Genomic DNA, 20,547 nt, shown 5'->3' on the forward strand with positions numbered 1-20,547 from the left:
CCTTTTTGTCTTTTCTCGGTCTCGAGGAGCCTCCCTGACCCCTCCATTCGACAGAGCTAGCGTGGATTTACTTCGGGGGGCAAAGGGAAGGTCTCCTCAAACATGGCATGGAGCTGGAAGAGGTGGAGAGGAGAAACGTCGGTAATGGGAAGATAGAGGGAAATTGCTGGGAAAAGGAAGACACACACCCCTAACGGTGGCTGCAGAAAGCTCCACACACTCCAGCCTGCCCCAAAACCAGGGAAGCCCTGGCTAAAATCCAGGAAAAACACTGCTGAGGATCCAAGGAATCCGAGCCATGATCTGTGTGGAGAGTGTCCCTTACAGGAGGAACGTGAATGGAACCGAGCGAGGCTAGGGCAGGAGGGTCAGAGCGAGCAGAGAAGGGGGGCCCATCAACATCCTAATTTACTGCTCCAGAGAAAGAAAAATTCCCAGCTTTAATTCCAAGGAGGATAATTTAATATCTCCTTGGCATCTGCAGATCTATGACCTGAATCCAGTCATGAGTTTCCTTCAGGTCTCCACCCTTGGGACCAGTTAGACAGATAGTAGGGTTAAACTCTTTCCCACTTGTTAAATCTGGATCTGCCCATTCCATGAGAGACTTTTAATTGTGTCCCTCAGAGAATCCTTCTGGAGCAGAAATCCCAGTGTGAAATGAACGGGAACAGGGAGTGTTGGGCGAAGAACTGACTAATGTGATAAGGGAATGTGCCTCGCTGGGGATCCAAGCCAGCCGAATTTCACCCAGAAAAAAAAAAGAGGCATTAAGTTCAAGCCTTGGGAAGCATTTGATTAAGATGTGGCAAAGAGAAAGGGCTTATGGCAGTTAATATGTTAATCCACTCACCCCTTATAAGGTTATGTTTCTAGAATGTTCCTGGTTCTCTCCCCTGATTGGTTGTTATTTGTTGCAGTATTTTGCATATTTCTAACCCCAGTTTGTGGTTGGACCCATGCCCTCAGGCTCTGCCCTCAGACCTACCCTGTATATTTTTGTGTCTGCCCGTAGTCCTGGTCTTTGCAGTTTGTCCCTATACTGCGCACGGTTTATGGGCGTTGTCCTTATTTTATTTCTCATAAAAAGTGTTAATTTTAGGTGGACACAAACTCCATCATACCCTTTCATTTTATTTGCACCTCAATTCCCTGAAGTCGGAGATCCCTAAAGTATTAAAGGTACTGGTTTTCAATGGGATAGGATCCATTTAATTCCCAGAAAGAGGCACAGAATTAGATTTGAATCCAAGTTCGGATTCAGCATGGGAATGTAGTGGACAGCACACTGATGGTTTCCATGTTGCTGAGCAGGGCTTGTCCTGTCCATTGACTTTGCAATCCCTGACTGGACAATCCATGTCCCATGCTCTGCCAGCAAGGAGGTGACACCATCACCGTTCCCCTCCTCATCCCCGTGTCCTATTTAGACAAGAATCTTCCTTCTCCTCTGCTCCAGAGGGTGCTCGAGTGCCCACAGGGAGCCCCTTCCTCGCTCCCGTGGAACTGGTGAGGGCTGGGGTGACGCAGGGCTGTGATGTCACAAAGGGGTTAAGCTCTGGTGTGATGCAGGGCCGTGATGTCACACAGCTGTCCTGCCCACAGCACTGTGACATCACCGCGCCAGCCCTATATAAACCGGGCCAGCCCCCACAGCTGCCAGTGCAGTCGCCATGGGACGTGCCGTAGCAATGGGTGACGGTGGTGTCCTGATGCCTGCCCTTGTCCTGCTGCTGGCCGCTGTGGCTGTCTGCTGGGCCGGTGGCCACTGGCAACCACGGAGGCGGCAGACGAGGAAGCGCCCCAGGGTTAGGCCCAAAGGCCCATGGAGGAACCGAGCAGCCCCTGCAGCTCCCAGGTTCTCCAGGCCTCGGGCCACCCCTCGCTGGCGGCCAGGTGCTCCCGCAAGCCCTCTGGAGAGCTCCTGCAGCTGCGGTCCCTGCATGGCAGTGGCCCAAGAGCTGCAGGAAGTGATGATCCGGCACTGGGCACTCAATGGGACATCTGTGCCGCTCTACTTTGGGATGTGGCAGGCGTTGTGAAAAGAACTGGAGAAGCTGATGAGGTGAGGCCACCTGCCCTGCTGTGGCTTGCCTAGCTTCTCCAGATGCCGCCATCCCTTCAGGAGGATGCTCCCAGCAAGATTGGCCATCCTTGGGAGAGCCTCAAGCCTTGCAAGGATGGCACAGCAGAGAAGACCCGCCATCTGTGCAAGAAGCTCAGGCGGTCAGAGAACGTCCATGGTGCCAGGAGCCTCCGCTATCTCTGACAGCCTCCATCCCTAAGAGAGGCCGTATGGCACTGCACGGCTTGTGGCGTTCTGCACCAGGACATCAAGCCAGAGAACCTCCTCATCAACCCAGAGACTGGCGACATGAAGCTGATTGACTTCGGTTGCGGCACCTTCCTCCAGGAGTGGGCCTTTGCACAGTTTGCCGGTGAGCCCAGAGCGCGGGCCCTGCTCCCAGTGCCAGGCACTGCACAGCCCCATTCCCTCCTGGGCCGTGGGGTGCGGCATTCAGCCGGCTGCCGGCTGCCCTGGGGCACGGGGCAGGTGCTGTGCCCCAGGAGCTGGCTGCCGGCCCTGCCGACAGAAAGGGGCTGCAAAAGCCGGGCCCCGGCTCCTCGGCTTGGCAGGCCCACAAGGCCTTGGGCTGCTCCGCTGGCGTTGTCAGCCTTGCAGAATGGATTCTTGGCTTTGGCCCATTGTCAGGGGGAGGCGGGCAGGCCTTGGGGGGAAGTTGTGGCCATGGCTGCAGCCCCTGCCTTTGGCAGGAGGCTGGCACCAGGCTCTGGAAGGCAGCAGCCTGCGCCTGAGCAGCGCCGCCCGTCTCCCCTAGGAACACGCACGTACTGCCTGCCCGAGTGGATCGGCCTGCGCTGCTACCACGGCGATGGGGCGACCATCTGGTCCCTGGGCATGCTGCTGTTGGAGACGGTGTGCGGGTTCCTGCCCTTCGAGAACGAGCGTGACATCGTGTTGGAGCAGCTCTTCTTCCCGCAGGAGGTCTCTCCAGGTTGGTACGCGGCCTGAAGAAGGCAGGCTTTGGCAGGTGGCACCGCGCAGCCCAGCCCGGCCCTCCCGCAGCTGCGCGGGACGTCCATGTGCCCTCAAGGGCCGGCTGCAGCAGGTGGCCCGTGGCAGGCTGGGTGTGGCACGCTTGGCTGAAGGAGGGGACGCTTGTCCTGCCGTGCCGCTCTCCCGCCAAGGGCAGCTCCCAGCACACGCAGCGTGGCCCGGCTTCTGCAGGCGCCGGGAGCAGCTGGGCAGGAGCCTTCTGCAAGTGAGCGCCGCTTTCTGCCTTCTCTCCCCAGAGTGCCAACATCTGATCCGCTGCTGTTTGTCCAAGCACCCCATGGACCGGCCGGTGCTGGAGCAGATCTTCTACCACCCTTGGGTGCTGGGCGGGCATTTCTGATGCCTTGGCGCAGCCTCTGCAGCACCCAGTTCCCGTGTCCCACGCAGGACTGAGGGCCCAGGAAATAAAACAACCCAAAACCCACTGCGGGCCTGGAAGTTTTGTCCTGGTTAGCAACTTCAGCTAAGGGAACCTCTTAGCAAAAGGGGTAATCAGAGCGTTCCCCTCAGCCTTTGTCAAGCTTTTGGTGCCTTTCCTCCAGGTTGTCCCTCAAAATCAGAGGGGGGTGGAGCCTGCACCAGTCCCCCCAAATCGGTGGGACACAGAGACTTCTCCCAGGCCCCTCAAAACTGGAGGAGGATGGAGGCGATCCCCGGGCCCCCCAAACTGAAGGGAGATAAATACCTGCCCCCCCCAAACTAAGAGATGGATGTAGCCCAGAGCATACCCCAAGTCAGAGGGGGAAGGGGAGACTGCCAGCCCCCCCAAAGAGGAGGGGAATTGTACCTGTGCCAGCCCCACAAATTGCAAGGGGACAGAGAACACCCCTGGCCTGGCAAAGGGCAAAGAGCGGCCGGGGGCTGCCAGGATGGTGACAACACTGGCAACCCCCAAATCAGAGAGGGACAAAGAGCCCACACAGGCTTCCCAGAAGCAGAAAGGGGGCAGCAAATATCCACTGTCCCCCTAAGTCCGAGGGGCACAGACACAAAAGGCCCCACAAAAAGAGCATGAGGAACCAAGAGCACTGCTGGCCCCACAAGGGTAAGGAGGATGGAGAAACTCCCCATCTGTCTTTGTTTTGGAAGACAGGTGTCTGCTAGGGAGGGCAGGGGCCTCCCTTGGAATGAAAACTTAGACCCCCTCCCTCTATATTATTATAATTCTGAAATCAAGGGGCTTTCAGGCAGAGATCTGAGGATAGGAATAACTGTTCTTTATTAGAATTTATAACCAGGCAAACAAACAACAATAACTTCAGCATTAGCAAGAAAACAGAACCAGGGGGCCCATGACAGCTTTCTTGGCTGAGATGGGTTGGAGGAGAGGCTTTGTTTCACAAACCCCTCGGGCGGGCAGTCCCGGTGCTCCTGCAGGGCTCTGAGGAACACTCAGCTGGAACAGCAGGGATGAGCTGAGATCCTGGGCCGGTGGCTGAGGTGGATCAGCAGCTCCGCAGCGGTGCCTGGCACTGCCACATGTCCCGGCAGGACAGGGGGTGCGAGGCTACCAACAAAGAGGGGAGAAGGAGAAGCAGCAGCAGCTCCGTCTGGGTGATGGCGAAATTCTCTTGTGCCCACCGCAGCATCTCTGAACCCAAAGTGTCCTTCTCCGAAGCTGAAGAAAGCCCCCCAAACTGTCCCTACTCTCCTCTTTTCCTGCCCCCCTTCCCTCACTGGGCCCGGCCAAACTCTTTGTCTTTTGTCAAGCACCCACCAAGTACCCACAGTTAGGCTGTCCCCACAACTAATGGGTAAAAATTCCACAGGCAATCCAGAATTAAAAAAAAAAAAAGACACCTAACCCCCAACACCTGCCCCTGACAATGACCTGAGATGGGATTGAATATAACAAAAGGGCCATGGCCAGACCCTCACGTTCTTTGATCCCACATCATGTCATTGCCATAGGCAGGAAAAGGTACAGGTGTCTCCCCAGCATGGATCACAGGGAACATGGATCACCATGTCTCTGCCAAACTTGAATTTTCCAAGGGGGGATGAAGCTGGAGCAGTGCACAAAGCTCTTCCTGTACTTTGGGGCATTTGCAGAGCTTCCCTTACTGGTGCTGCCGTTGGTGTTGGGTCAAGCTAGATCTCCAGGTGTAGCTCTTCCCACACAGGGGACACTCGTAGGGTGTCTCCCCAGTGTGGAGGCGTTTGTGGGTGTTGAGGCTGGAGCTGTGGCTGAAGCTCTTCCCACATTCCCCACACTCGTAGGGCCTCTCCCCAGTGTGGATGCGCTGGTGGGTGATGAGGTGGGAGTTGTGCTTGAAGCCCTTCCTGCAGTCGGGGCAGCGGAAGGGCCTCTCATCCGTGTGAATCCGCTGGTGCTCGAGGAGATGGGAGCTGGTCTGAAACCTCTTCCCACACTCGGGACACTCATAGGGCCTCTCCCCAGTGTGGATCATCTGGTGGATGGTCAGATGGGACCTCCGGCTGAAGGTCATCCCACATTTCTCACACTCATAGGGCTGTTCCCCGGTGTGGATCCTCTGGTGGCAGATCAGGCTGGAGTTCTGGCTGAAGCTCTTCCCACATTCCCCACACTCATAGGGCCTCTCCCCAGTGTGGATGCGCCGGTGGGTGATGAGGGTGTAGTTCTGCTTGAAGCCCTCCCCACAGTCAGGGCAGCGGAAGGGCCTCTCATCTCTGTGAATCCGCTGGTGCCTGAGGAGAGTGGAGCTGCTCTGAAACCTCTTCCCACACTCGGGACACTCGTAGGCCCATTCCCCAGTGTGGATCATCTGGTGACAGATCAGGCTGTTGCTCTGGCTGAAGCTCTTCCCACACTCCAAGCACTTGTAGCGCTTCTCCCCATCCTGAAGCTGCTCATGGACCACCAGCTCAGAGCCCTGGCTGGATCTCCGGCCGCCTTCCCGGCACAGGGTGGGTCTTTCCTCCTCAGAGCACCCTGGGATGGGTTTGGATCCCCTCCTCCTGAGGGATCTCTGGGGATTTTCCTCCCCATTGGATTCCTGTGCCGTGGAGCTGCTCAAAATTGCCTCTTCCATGAGCTTCTCCGGTGGGGATTTGTCCTCCCTGGTCTCCATCCTCAGCTCCTTGTCTGGGGGAGGAAGGACAAGGAGAGGATGGGATTTGCCTCCGTGCCAGAGGGAAGGGGAAGGAGATCCCCCCAGTGCGTCCCCGGCAGGACGGCGTCGGCAGCGGGGTTGTCCTGCAGCCGGGGGCCAGGCTGGGCTGGGAGATGGAGCAGGAGAGAGGGGGAAAGGGGCACTGACTTCCTCCTCACCTGCCTGGGTGTCCTGGGACATCTTCCTCTTCCTCACAGCCTCCTTCTCCATCCAGCCAAGGTTTGGGAATGGGAAATCCTGGTTTGAGGAAATACAAGGGATGAGGACATTGAGTTTGCAGGTCCCTCTGTCCAAGCTCATCTCTAGAAGTCACCGGACATCTGGGGTCCATAAAACCTCCAAAAAACACCAATATTCAGCTCTGAAAATGCCTCCCAGGAGTTCCCCATCTCTAGTCTCCCCTGTCTTCAAGGAGAGAAGGTTCAAGGGTTCCCGCCTGTCCCAGCTGCTGGGAGTCAAGCTTGTACTGGGGACAACCTGTCTGCTCGGTCCCTACCATCCCCAGGCTGCTGGGAGTGCCAGGAATCTGAAAAGTTCCCCCTGTTTCCATTTCCCCACTTAGGGATGGTGAGACCCCCCAATGTCCCCCCAAGTAGGATTTTCCACTCAGCTTTGGAGTTCCACATTCTCCAAACATTCCCCGCCCGCAAAATAAACCCAACCCAGGGACCCCCCCAGGATATCCGGGCAAAGCTCCCACTCCCCCATCACCTGTGGGATGGTGGGTGATGATCCCACAGGAGGGGGCTATGAATTCAAGGAGTGCTCAACCTTGTGGTTCCTTCTCCTTTCCGTGATCCTCCTTTGTCCCTCCTCTTCCTCCCTCTCCTCCCCTTCCATCCTTCCTCCTCCTCTTCCTCCCTAACCCCACCTCCTTCTCCTACTTCCATCCCTTCTCTCTCTCCTTCTTCCTCCCTCCTCCCCCAGGAGCAGTGACACCCTCGGTGCCCCGTTCCCAAACCCCTCACAGCCCACGGCAGGAGCGGGGATGGAGCCGGGACAGGTCGGGATGGGCAGCGCGGGGCTCTCCGCTGCTCCCACCCGCTGGGGACGGGGGGAACCCGGCCCGGGGAAAAGGAGAGGGAAACTGGGAAAACTGGGGGCTGCAGATCCAACCTGGGGCTGGCTGGGGACCCTGACTGGGGACTGCCAGCCCTTGGGGCTCCTCTGGGGAGATGTGGGACCGGGGAACACAGAGAGGGCTGGGGGATCCCAGGAGTGGCAGCACTGGCAGGGACTGGTTTGTACTGGGATCATCCTGGCAGTGGCTGAGATTGCACTGGCTGTGTACTGACATCATACTGGGATCAGACTGGGATCAGACTGGCAGTCAGTAGGAGCCTCCAGGGGGCAATTGAGACCAGGTTGTCAGGAACTGGGAATATGCCCTGCACTCCCCAGAACCCCGGGATCGCCCCCCATATGTCCCATGTGTCCCCCAGACCCTTCAGGATCCCCGAGTGCCCCCTCAGCGCCCGTTCGAGGCCCCCCAAAGCGTCCCTGGATCCCTGAATGCTCCCGACCCCACAGATTCCCCTTCCAGCCACTGCTGGGAATTCATCTCCCATCATCCCACAACACAGTTCCGCGCCCAAACCTCCTGCCGTGCCCCGCGCCCTAAAGAGCCCGGTCACAGCTCCGCAGGTTCCCCCCAAGTGCTCCCGAGCCGTGTACATTCGCCCCGAGCACCTGCAGCTCGGACGCAGAAGTCTTCTCCAAGCGCTTCCCCACACCGCCGAACGCGCCTTCGGAGCCACTTCCGGGACTACAGCTCCCATCATGCTCCGCGGCGCCCATAGAGCGCTATTCCGGCCGGGACTTCATCTCCCGTCATGCCCCGCGCCTTACCGGAACCTATTGGCGCTGAGCCTCCAACTCCCGTGATGCTCCGCGGCCCCATTAAGCCTCATTATACCGGCGCCTACAACTCCCATCATCCCCCGCGACCCAGAGATTCCCCGTTACAGCCCCCCGAGTGCCCGCCCGGACCCCGAAGGGCCCCCAGATTCCCCTCCCTGACCTCCAAGTGCCCCCCTGGACCCCCAAGTGCTCCCCCTGACCCCGAATTGTCCCACAGAATCCCCAAGTGCCCCTCCAAGTGCCAACCCGGCTCCCCCAAGTGTCCTCCAGACCCCCAGGTTGTCTCTAAATTCCCTCCCCAGACCCAAAACTGCCCCAAATGTTCCTCAGAAAAATCTCCATGGACCCCAAACTTGCTCCTTTTACCCTGTCTGAGGAGATTTTAATAATGATAATCTAAGGATTAAAAATATGTGTAATTAGCATAAAGAGGGAGAAATAGTGGTTAATTAATTTATGAAAGAAATTTTGGTATTTAGAAACAAAGACCAATAATGTTTTTAGTTGCTAAAAATGTATAAATTCTTTCATATAAATATAAAAATTAGGTTATAAAAATACAGAATTATTATAAAAAGTAAAATTTTATTTTTATTAATGAATCAGATTTTAATGATAAAGAAAAGTTGATAAATGTTCTCAATGTTTTGGGATGTCAGTCCCAGGTGGGCGATGTCAGACATGCTGAGGCTCGGGGTGAGGAGCAGGTTGTCCAAACAGGGACAGCCCAGAAGGAGCTCATTCTTCTCTGTGACCAGACTTCCTCAGGAGACATTCAGCATTAGGATCACTTGGGGAATGCTTCTGTCACCTCTTCTCTCAACTAGAAAATAAAAAAATACACCCTTGATTTAAAAAAAATAAAAAAAATTAAAAAAAGTGGTGGATTTTCAAATCTTCCTCCTCAACAGAACTCCAAACTGACTCCAAGCAGATGCACAAACTTTGGACTTGAAGACAATGGAAGGAAGAGAAAGAGCCCCAAGGCTTTCTGTATTTTAATGAACCCCAGGGTGCATTTGGGGCTGAGTCCAGCACCCTCAGGCACTGAGAGAAGGTTGAAGGTGCTGCTCAAGGAGTCAGAAGCAAAACTCCAAGTCCCTTGGAGCATCCCTGGGCCCCACTGACTGCCGGCTCCTGGCACACACAGCCATGGCATGGTCCGGTCTCACGCTGGGACACCTCCTGCACCAAAATTCTACCCTGGCAGAGACTTTTCTTTCTCCTCCCCACCAGGCTGAACCTGCCAAGCTGCACTTTGGGGAGGTTTCCTTCTCTTGCCACTGCCAAGGAAAGCTGTCTCTCCTGCTGTTCACAGACAGAGAAGAGCTGCTGGGGGATGTGGTGGTTGGAGGCTGCCTGGGGTACAGTGGCCATGAAATCACTGAGTTTTGAAATATTCTGTGAAAGAAGGAGGGGCATCAACAAAACTCCTACACTGGACTTAGGAAGAAGAGACTTCAGCCGATTAAGGATGCAGATTTGGGGAGTACTAAATCAGCTACTGAGTTTTTAAGGGAAACAGCCTTTTAAAACAAAGGATTCCAGGAAGGATAGACACACTTCAAGAAAAAAGTCTTGAAGGAGCAGGAACAGCCTGTCCCTCTGTGACAGAAAATGAGCTGGTGAGGAAAATGACCGGCCTGGGTGGACAGGGAGCTTTTGGAGGAGCTCAGGGAAAAGATGAGAGTGCATCACCTTTGGACAGAGGGGCGGGCAACTCAGGAAATGTTTAAGGATGTCATTAGGTCATGCAGAAAGAAAAGTAGAGAGGTGAAAGTTCAATTAGAGCTTAACCTGGCTGCTTCTGTGAAGGATAATAAATATGTGTTTATAAATACATGAATGGCAAAAGGAAGGCTATGGACAACCTCCATTCCTTATTGGGGGGGATATGGTTACCAAAGATGAGGAAAAGGCTGAGGTACTTAACTCCTTCTTTGCCTCACTTTTCAACATCAAGACAGGATTTCCTCAGGACAAGTGTTCTCCTGAGCTTGTAGATGGGGACAGGGAGCAGAACAGCCCCCTGTAATCCAGGAGGAAGCAGTCAGAGACCTGCTGAGCCACTCAGATGCTCACAGGTGGATGGGATGGGATGGGATCCATGCTAGGGGGATGAGGGAGCTGGTGGATGAGCTCCCCAAGCTGCTCTCCATCATTTCTCCTCATCAGTCCTGGCTCACTGGGGAGGTCCCAGAGGACTGGAGGTGCCAGTGTGAGCCCATCCCCAAGAAGGGCTGGCAGGAGGCGCTGGGGAACTGCAGGCCTGTCAGCCTGAGCTCGGTGCCTGGTGAGGTTTTGGAACAGATCCCCTTGAGTGCCATCACACGGCACCTCCAGGATGGCCCAGGGCTCAGACCCAGCCAGCGTGGCTTTAGGAGGGGCAGGTCCTGCCTGACCAACCTGATCTCCTTTTATAACCAGCTGACCCGCCTGGTGGGTGCGGGAAAGGCTCTGGATGTGTCGAGCTGGACTTGAGCAAGGCCTTGGACACGGAGAGCCGCAGCATTCCCTGGAAAAGCTGCAGCCCACGGCTTGGACCAGAGCACTCTTTGCTGGCTGCAGAACTGGCTGGAGGCCGGGCCCAGAGAGTGGTGGGGATGGTGCTGCATCCAGCTGGTGTCCAGTCCCTGGTGGTGTCCCCAGGGATCTGTGCTGGGCCCAGGCCTGGTTAATATCTTCACTGAGGGTCTGGCTGAGGGGGTCGAGTCCAGCACTCACAAATTGCAGATGACACCAAGCTGGCTGCGAGTGGGGATCTGCTGGAGGGCAGGACAAGGAGACACAGCCTTGAGCTGCACCAGGGCAGGTTTAGGCTGGACAATAGGAAGGAGTTCTTCCCAGAAAGGCTGATTGGGAATTGGAATGGGCTGGCCAGGGGGAGGTGACAGGGTCACTGTCCCTCTCCAGTGGTCTGGGGGAGTGACATCAATCTGTGCTTAATAACTGATTTTGCTTTAAAACAATTGCTTCAAAAATTCTTCCTGTTACACCCTGAGTGTCTGTGCTGGTTTTATATTAGTTGATATTTGGTGAGGAGGGAAGAAGACACCCATGCAAATGACTTTTTCTAGGAGGGAGCTGCTAAGAGCTTCCTCTGTGCTTAGCAAAACCAACAGCTGGCTGGCTCTGAGAATTGTCAAGGTATTAAACCATTTAAAAGCTGTATCCTCCTGTGTGAAATCCACATTTTAAAGACGGGCAAGCCCTGGAAAGCTCTCTGTTGTTTCCAGCTGTGAAGAGTTAACTGGGTGCTGGTCAGGCCGGCCCTGCTCCAGCCTGGCCTGCACCGAGCCGGGCTCCGCCAGGCCCCGGGAGCGGCTCTGGGCTGGGCCAGGCCCCTTCACCACGGCCCGCACGGCCCCAGCGGCTGCCGGGCACAGGGAGGGGAAGCCATCGGCCCACAGCTGGGATTGAAGGGAGCAGGGGCCTGGGACCAGCCATGTGGGCAGAACAGCCACGACTGTTCTGGCCTGGCCCCCTGAGATCTTGGCACAGCCCCAGCGCTGCCTGAAATCCATCACCGTGACTGCTTCGGCCACTGCCCGGCAGAAACCATCATGAGCATCTGCAGGTCTGGGTGAGATATGAACTCTTTCTGTGCACAGATGAGACCTGCAGACCTCGATCCTCCCCTTGGGTGAGAGAAAAGGACAGAGTGGGAGACTAATGCCACAAGTATGGTAGGCTACACCTGTCTTCATGTATCATTGAATTAGAGAAAAACTCTCTCCAGGGCAAATTATGCAACACTTCGCCTCACAATCCATCAGTCTTAATTACAATGAGTGGTAGATCTTAATTACAATCCAATTAGAGCATATCGACGTTGTATGAACGGCAAGAAGAATTTGCTTGTCAACAGATGAATATGTCCCACTCAAGAATGAACAAAATCTGCCTTTACTTGGAAGAAAGTAGACATGGAGCAATGCAGTATTTGGGTTTTATCCAGTGATAAATGGGGCAAGAAGTTGTAACAACTCACCTGTTTTACAGAACACAAGTACTGATACAGCCAATAGTGCACCCACATTGAAGGGATCTTCAGGACATTCCTTTATTTCTTAACAAGGAATGGGCAGCAAAATGCTGGCATTTATCTGAGCTGGAAGTCCTGTTCCTCTCCTGTTTCTCCTTGAGCACACTGTTCTCTGCAGACTTCACTGTGCAGCCCATCAATCCTCTCTTGGCCAACAGCTAAATGGCACAACTACCAAAACACAGGTGCCGGCATCATCACCCCAGCATTATTCCAGCACTGCTTTGCTGGTGCACAGGAACATAGAATGGCTTGGCTTGGAAGGGACATTTAAAGGCCATCTAGTCCAGTGCCCTGCAGAGAGCAGGGACACCTTTAGATCAGGTTGCTCAGAGTATGAGCTTGAATGTCAGCAGGGATGGATGCCCACCTCTCTGGGCAACCTGTGCCAGGGTTTCAAAACCCACAGTGTAAAAAACGTCTTTCTTATGTCTAGTCTGAATCTACCATCTTTTAGATTGAAAACATTCCCCCTCAGTCTTGTCACAATGGGCCCTACTAAAAATTCTGTCCTGTCTTTTTTACAAGCCCCCTTAAAGTACTGAAAGGTAGCAATCAGGTCTCCGTGGAGCCTTCCCTCTTCCAGGCTGAACACCCCCAGCTATCCCAGCCTGTCTCCAAAGCAGAGGGGCTCCAGCCCTCAGAGCATTTTGTCCCTCCTCTGGACCAGCTCCAACAGGACCATGTCCTTTCTATGCTGGGCACCCAGAGGTGGATGCAGTACTCCAGGTGAGCTCGCAGCAGAGCAGAGGGGTGGTGGAATCACCTCCTTCAAGCTGCTGGGCACCCTCATTTGGGGGCACATGGCTGGCTCATGTCCAGCCTCTCTCCTTGCAGCAGCCACAAGTCCTTCTCAGCAGGGCTGCTCTCCATCCCTTCATCCCCCAGCCTGTGAGATCAGCTGGGCTGGGACCCTGTCATAGCCCTTGGACAGAGCTGCTGGGCAGGATGAGGTCCCTGGTGAAGAAGGCAGATCCCACTCCCCACACAATTCCACCCTGGCCATGAGGTCACAGCAGTCTCTGGGGTGACAGCAGGCTGAGGTGACAGCAGGCTCTGAGGTCACAGAGGTCCCAGAGCCCCGTGGTTGCACAGCACCACAAGGACCGAGCAGTCAGTCCTTGACCACGACTGTTGTGGCAGCAGCGGCGGCGGCAGCAGCGGTGCTGACATTGGGACAGCGGTGTCAGGACAGTGGTGGCAGCAAGAGCTGCAGGACTGGCAGTGGGCAAGGCACCATGGCCTTTGCTCTGCGCCTCCTCCTCCTGCTCCTCCTGGCAGTGGCCCTGCCTGACAGGGCTGCCCAGGCTGCTCCGTGGCGAGCAGGGCGAGCAGGTGAGCCGGCGGCCTCAGTCCCCCTTCCTGGGACAGTGCTCCCTTCTCCCTGGGAAGTGTTGGGGATGGTTTTCCCCAGGGCTTTAGGGAGGGTTTCCTCTGTGGGAGGGACAGAGGCCTCAGGGGCCCTTGGCTGGTCCCACTGCCCCTCCAAGGATGTTGCACAGGGCCGGCAAAGAGGGTGGAGAGCGACCAGAGCCAGCCCAGAGCTCCCCAGGCCACTCTGCAGCTTTGGCCATGTCCACTGACATCTGGCTCCCACAGCCTTACCCATTCACCTTGCAGTGCCCAGTTCCCTAAAACAGAATGGGATCCCAGCACACCATGGAATGGTTCTGATCTGTGCTCCCTTCTAGATTGGGATCGTGACATGGAGTACCTGAAGGCCCTGGCACATAATGGTTTGAGATCCATGGAGAATGTTGGAGGCAAGTTTTCAATGTCCCTTTCTGCACAGAACAATCAGTGTCAAGGTGGCAAGAGCTGACTCACGTGCCATTTCCCTTGAGAGTCTGAAGGTTGATGGATTCTGGAAACCTCGCCCTGCTCCCTTCTGGAGCCCTGAGTGATCCCACAGCATTGCTGTCAGTGGGAGGAAGGAGCATTTAGCTGTCAATCTTCTTCCCATGTTTAATGCCAGTGTCACCTTCTGTGTGCCCTGTGCAGCCACGGAGAAGAGCAGAGAGGGAAGGGGCCAGGCCCAGGGCTGTGCCCCAGGGCTGTGCCTTGTGTGGCTCATTTCTGGCCCCAGGGAGCCTGAGCTGTTCTGGCTGCTGCTGCCAAGCCCTGGCCCTGCCTGGGGCTCTGTTCATAGCTGCTGGCAGCTCCAGGGAGTTTTTTCTCTCCTGTCTGCCATGCAAGGGGCTCCTTCCATCCCAGTGTGAGGCCACTGCAGGCACGTGGTCCCCCTGCTCCTGCTCCTGAGTGGAAGGTGGAGAGGAGGGAGTGCCTTGGAGGGCAGCAGTCACCCAGGTGCACTCACTGCCACTCTGGCCTGAAGGAGAAATGGAACTACTTTCCATTAAGGTCCTCCTAGATGGAAGAACCAAGACACAGAAGACAAGAAATCCCTGGAGGCATCCCAACTTCTGGACAAGATGTTGAGTGATCTGGAGAGACGCCGTGGTGGGTCCATGTCCCTCAGCCTTCTCCTGAGACTCAGCAGCCGGGGGCTTTCTCTGCACATCTGGACACGCTGTGCCCGGCACAGCAGGAAGGGATCCATGTCAGCCTCACTGCCCTGCATGTGTTCATGCCCTGCAGGGCTGTTTCCCAGCCTGGCCTGGCTGCAGCTTCTCCCCAGCCTCTGCAGGAAGGCATTTGGCATCAGCTGACAGGGAGCCCAAACTACACCATGGGTCATAAACAACCTAAGATCCCCTGCAATTTCCCAGTCTTGGGCTAGATCAGGTGTAGGGACTGTTTGGAGGAGGGAGGGCCCTGACCCAGCCCCAATAACCTGGCCTTTCCTCTTGATCCTTATCCATGATTTGACAAGTATTGCCTCCTGAAGATACCACCTCACCTAATGGTGAACAGTTCTATCTTATCCAGCTGTCCCTTTTCCTTTCTCAAGTGCTGGAGGAAATGTCTGTGCAGACAATGACATATGCTAGAGGAAGCAATGTCTCTGTGCCAGCTGCTGATGCAGGAAAGGAGGAGATTCCAGGCCCAGACACAGGAGGTAATTGCTGTGCTGGGCTCTCCCTTGGCCGGGCTGTGTGCCAGCAACTCTTTCCCCAGGGCTGGCCCTTGCACGGCTGAGCAGCAGCCAAAGCTGGAGGTGCTGCAGCTTCCAGGCCTCTGGAGCTCATTCCCAGCCCTTAGGAAAAGGTACTCGTTCACCAACATCCATCCCCAAGCAGCTGCTCCTGGAGCTGGCCCTAAGCATCCAGAGGCCCAAGACACAGGAGCAGCCCTGAGCAGGAGCCCTGCTGCGATCCCAGGGCCACAGCCAGCCCTGGCTCCCAACTGGGCAGGGGCTGCACTGGCCCCTGACAGGACCTGGCTCTGTCCCCTTGGGCTGGGGGAGCTGTCACAGAGCAGGGAGGGTCAGGGGTGGCAGTGGCTGCTCAGGGATGGGTTTGGCCCGTGTCCCTGGAAGGAGCCACTGCCCAAGCAGCTGCACTGCCCCTGGGCTCTGCTCCCGGCCTTCTGGGCTTTGTTGGGTGTCACAGCCTGTGCCAAGGGGTGCCAAGGTGCCTGCAGGCCCCAGCTCTGGGGGCAACAGAGAATATCCTGGCCGTATCCAGTGTGCTGCCAGCTCAGCAATGGAGCACAGCAGAGGCTCACGCTGCCCATTGCTCCCACAGAAGCGCTTGGCAAGTCAAATATAAATGCTGAGAATGCACCGAGCACCCCAAGAGTGTTCTGCCCGCAGGATGTGCGCAAGTCCTGCATGATAGGCACTGTAGTGACACTGTTCACAGTGCCCCTTTCCATGGTTCTCTGCTATGTTGGATTCCGGTGGTGGAAGGACAAGAAACAGTAAGTTGTTGTTCATCCCCACCCTCCAGCTTCTTGAAAGGCTGCTCATAGTCAGGAGACATTCCCAATGAGGCTGCTGTGGACTTGTGGCTAGTCCTTGGCTGCCCAAAACACTCTGCTGAGAGTTCTGCTGCTGCCCAGGCCTTCCATTGGCCTCTTAATTGCTGGGCCTTGTCCTGGGGAGCCCGCTGGGGCTGCAGCCAGTGCTGGCTGCCACTGAGGCTGCCTGGCCAAGAGCAGCCCCAGGAGCAGCGGGCAGAGGCAAAGCAAGGTGGGCAGGAGAAAGAGCGGGGACGAGATTGCCCTTGACAGGCAGAGGTGCTCTGGGGCCCGCTCCTGGTCAGGGACCCTGCCCAGAGCCATCCCCTGCTCTCCAGGGCCTTGAGGGGCAGCTGTCCAGCTGGGCCAAGCTGTGCCAGCAGCTCCAGCCGTGCTGGGGAGCCTTGGCAGCTCTGGGCCCTGCTGTGCAGGAGGGTCTCTGTGTGCCAGCAGCAGCTGGGGGCCTCAGCCGCCTCTTCTCTCCACAGTCGCCCTGCTGCAGCTCCAGCTTCCCGGCCAAGAAGGCGCGACTCTCCCTCGCCCCCAGGGAGCCCAAAGACTGTCCGGTTTGACAGCTCTCAGACGTGGCCTCAGAAGGAGGAATCGTTCCAGAAAGCAGAACACCAGCACTCCGTGCCTCCTCCACGGCCCCCCAGCCCGGCTGTGAAGCAGAAGCCCCCTGAGATCCCCCCACCTCCTCCCCTCCCGAGCCGGCCACCCTGGTCCAGCTAGGACTGAAAGTGGGCCAGTCACGGCAGGGCTTGGGCCACCAACAGCTTGGCCCATCTGCTCTTTGCTGCAAATAACACGTTACCTGTGGGTAACAGCCAGAGGCAGTTTTCCTACTGTTTTACTTTCAACAGGGAAGGGCTGAAGATTCTTCCCATGCCTCGTCTCATCCTTCATTCTTTTGATTTTCATATAGCTAGGTGCTTGCTGAATCTTTTCAAAGAACTTTATTAACACTTCATGTTTTACCCCACCTAGCAAGGGAAAAAAAAAATAAAAAAATTCCTCAATTTAGACTTCATTTTTACTGTGGTTGAGCCTCTCAGATTTTGAGCAATTGATTTTCCATGGTACTTCTTCCCTTTTCCTTCCTATCTACCAAAAGTTCGTCTGGACAGGAAAATCAACAGAATTACTAAGATTCACCTCAAAACCCAGAAGAGAATCTAGCACAAAATATTCTCCCTGTGTACTGCAAAACAAGAAATATTCAGAGGAAAATACTGTGGGAGCTGAGGCTCGTGGAACTCCCAGAATCCTGAGCCTGCAGAGGAGGCAAGCAGCCCTGGCAGTGGCTGAGGGGAATTCTCCTCACAGACTCCTCAGAAAGTGTGTCACTTCAGGAGGGGAAAGCTTTTAAACTTTGCCTTACCTTCCTCCTGTGCTAAAATGTAAGGCTCCTCCTGAGAAAATACTGAGCTACAAACAATTCTCCATTCCTTAACAAAGCTACTCAGGTGCTCGACTTAAAGAGTAAAACTAAATGTGGTCAGAAATTTCCCATCAAAGCCCATTTGCAGAGAAACCCCACCATATGTGAGCAAATATTTATTAGCACGAGTTCACCCTAAAGATTGCTCCTTTTTTGTCCCAGAGAGAATATTAGAACCATTTGCTCTTGACAGGACTCCTTGGATGGCCCCCAGACCTGGCTCCTCACCACGCCTTGCCTGGGCTGCTCATGCAGCCGGGTAGCACCACCTGACTTTGCCACCCTGTTCAGACCTTGGGCATGGCTGGTGCCACGGTCCCCTCTGGTGCCACGGTCCCCTCTGGTGCCACCGTCCCCTCTGGTGCCACAGTTCCCTGCTGGCTTGTGGCGTGTCCCTGCTGCTGGAGGAGTCCTGCTCGTGCTGCTGCCGGCGTTCAACAAGGCCGGTGCTGCTCCCCAGCCAAAGAGGGACTAAAGTCACTGCTTTTGGCAGCTCATTGGAACGAGTTCAACACTTCCTCATCTCTATCACAGATAAAAACCCACATACTCCTAAAACCCACATACCAGCAGTATAAAGCCACCTCATCTACAGAGGTGAGGAGGCCTGGGCAAACAGAAGGTCAGCTTTCAAGCACATTTTTAACTTAGTGGAAGCACTCAGCTGTTCACAAGCCTTATTTGTCAAACAGGACTGTGCGATGTTATTCTCTTGCTCGTGTTAAAGAGGAGCCAGGGAGAAATTAGCTAAGAAACCAGAAACATTTGAGGCTCAGGTCTGGCACACAAATAGAGCAGGGTGGCACCTGCCCGCTTTTCCCGCATCCCTTTCCCTGCTGGACAAAGGCGGATGCAGCTCTGCTGGGGGCACCATGGAAAGGGTTCTGATCTGTGCTCCCTTCTAGATTTAGATCAGAACATGGATTATCTGAAAGCCCTGGCACATGGCAGTTTGAGATCCATGGAGAATGCTGGAGGCAAGTTCTCAGTGTCCCTTTCCACATAGAACAATCAGTGTCAATGTGGCAAGGGCTCACTCACATCCATTGCCTCCTGAAGATGCCACCTCCTGTAATGGTTAACAGTTCTATTGTTGTGGTGTGTTTTGTTTGAGTGGTTTCTCCCATTATTCCCCTAAGTCATTGGTTTGCTCCTAGTTTGTATCTTCCTACCCACCTATCAAATCCTGCCTCAAGCCCACCCCTTGTTTTCTCATGTTCCCCATCTGTCATTACACCCATTTGTCAGTCTTCCCTTAGGCCAGCCTCCTACCTGAGCCACCCCTCTGGAAATCCCCTGATCTCCAATGCCCCATTGGCCCATGTGACCCACTCTGCTCCCCTTGTTTCCCCTATTGTATTGTTGAATGGAACCTTCCACTCCTCCCACAGCTTCTTCCTATTGGTTAAAATTTTGTACCCTCCCTCTGGCCTCCCCCATATAAAAACCCCCCCACACAATTGTGTTCTCAGTCTTCAGTCCCTGGACCCTGCAGTGGCGTAAAAGCCTTTGGAACCCATACTGGAGGTCTCCTCCTCATCCTTGTCTCCACCATGTGCCTACCAATATCCTTGTGCCGTGGAGCATTTGCTCTAAGCCGCACCTTGGGTCACCCCGCTGCCGAGTGTCACGATCCCCTAACACAAGTGGGAGTCGTGAGAGGTTCGTTTGAGCTCAGAGTGCAAAAAGGACCCCAGGGGATTTCAGTTTAAATCACAACAGCAATAATGCACCTTTATTTTAGTGCCAGCAACATGTGTTGTGTGATAGATGAGAGGGGGAGAGAAAGAGGGAGAGAGGGAAAGAGGGAGAGAGGGGTAAAGAGCCAACGTAAAGAGAGAAAAGAGGTGGTTATAGTTACCAACAGACGAGACGGGGTCACTGGTGTCTTCTTCCATGGGGACATCTCTCTCGAAGAAAGTAACTTGGAAAAGTCATTTTTACAGTCTGTTTCAAAGCAAGGGGCAGCTGGCCAAGAGGTGGGGAAATTCCCAGGCTATTGTGATGAGACCCCTTGCTCTGGGAAGCAGGTGTAAGGTACAGAACAGGCCGCTCCTTACGAGTCCCTGCTCAGCAGCAGGAATGAAGGCAGTGTACCTGGACAGCACAACAAGCACACCTGCAAACCATCACCTGGCAAGCTTCCACCTCAACCAGGCCAGAACCCCTGCACAAATTCCCTTGGGGTCTTCAGGGTCTTGGTCTCTGTTTTTGTGATGGTTGTGAGGCAGATGAGGGAAACTTCAGACTGTCTCTTACACCCTAGTAACCCCAAATGACACCAATGAACCCAAATCACCACAAATAACCCCAAATTACTCTAAAGGACTCCTCTGACCCCACACCTGACCCCAAATGACACTTCTGGCCACACACCTGACCCCACAGGACACAGACATTTACCCCCTGCTGAGCTCAGTCCTATACAACCCCAAATCCTTCAAAAATCCTCAAAATTTGACCCTGGGAACTTCCTGGATGAGCAGGGTCAGTTCCAGTGCAATGAGGCCTTTGTGCCCTTCTCGGCCAGTGGGCACCCCAAAAATCCCATAAATCCTTGGGGTGGGGCCCTAAATCCTTCTGGAATCCCAAAAATCCCCAAATTCCTTTGGGGTGGGGCCCTACATTCTTTTGGGATCCCCTAAATCCCATAAATCCTCGGTGTGGGTACTCCAGACCCATTTGGGACCCCCACCCCTGAAACCCCCAGACCATTTGGGGACCCCAATCCCAAAGCTCCCAGACCCTTTAGGGACCCCCCAGACTCTGAAGCTCCCAGACCCTTTAGAATCCCCTAGGCCCTTTTGGTATCCCCAACCCCTGAAACCCCCTGACCCTTTTGGGACCCCCTGACCCTTTAGACAGCCCCACCCCTTTTGGGACCCCTAGGCCCTTTTGGGACCCCCTGACCCTTTAGAAATCCCCAGCCCTTTTGGGACCCCCAGACCCTTTGGGATCACAGACCCTTTTGGGACCCCCAACCCTTTGTGGTGGGGCGGTGCTGACGCCCCCTCCCCACAGGGCAGCGGCTGTGCCTGGGGGAGGCGCTGGTGTGGGCAGAGCTGTTCCTGTTCCTGACCTCGCTGCTGCAGCGCCTGCGGCCGCGACCCCCGGCACCCCCCGAGGAGCTGCCCACGGCCCCCCTGGAGAGCGGCTGTGCCAACAT

The 20,547-nt window shown here is 55.2% G+C and overlaps 1 protein-coding gene across 1 annotated transcript; it reads left to right on the top strand.

The window, feature by feature from the left end:
* The first annotated feature begins 13,191 nt into the window (after positions 1-13,191).
* Positions 13,192-16,970, top strand: LOC147645262 (uncharacterized). Its single transcript, XM_086874879.1, has 5 exons — positions 13,192-13,414; positions 13,771-13,842; positions 14,441-15,098; positions 15,727-15,901; positions 16,429-16,970. The coding sequence occupies exons 3-5, from the start codon at positions 15,002-15,004 to the stop codon at positions 16,670-16,672; spliced, it is 516 nt and encodes a 171-aa protein (XP_086731005.1). The 5' UTR covers positions 13,192-13,414; positions 13,771-13,842; positions 14,441-15,001; the 3' UTR covers positions 16,673-16,970.
* The last annotated feature ends 3,577 nt before the right edge of the window (positions 16,971-20,547 follow it).

The sequence above is a fragment of the Cyanistes caeruleus genome, unplaced genomic scaffold (genome assembly GCF_971803275.1).
Source record: "Cyanistes caeruleus unplaced genomic scaffold, bCyaCae1.hap1.1 HAP1_SUPER_30, whole genome shotgun sequence".
NCBI classification, from domain to species: Eukaryota; Metazoa; Chordata; class Aves; order Passeriformes; family Paridae; genus Cyanistes; species Cyanistes caeruleus.

Excerpts from the sequence above, each read along its gene's own strand:
- LOC147645262 (XM_086874879.1), top strand. The coding sequence starts at position 15,002 with ATGTCTGTGCAGACAATGACATATGCTAGAGGAAGCAATGTCTCTGTG. Across the intron at positions 15,099-15,726 it reads TCCAGGCCCAGACACAGGAG|AAGCGCTTGGCAAGTCAAAT; the intron begins GTAATTGCTGTG and ends TTGCTCCCACAG. Across the intron at positions 15,902-16,428 it reads TGGTGGAAGGACAAGAAACA|TCGCCCTGCTGCAGCTCCAG; the intron begins GTAAGTTGTTGT and ends TTCTCTCCACAG.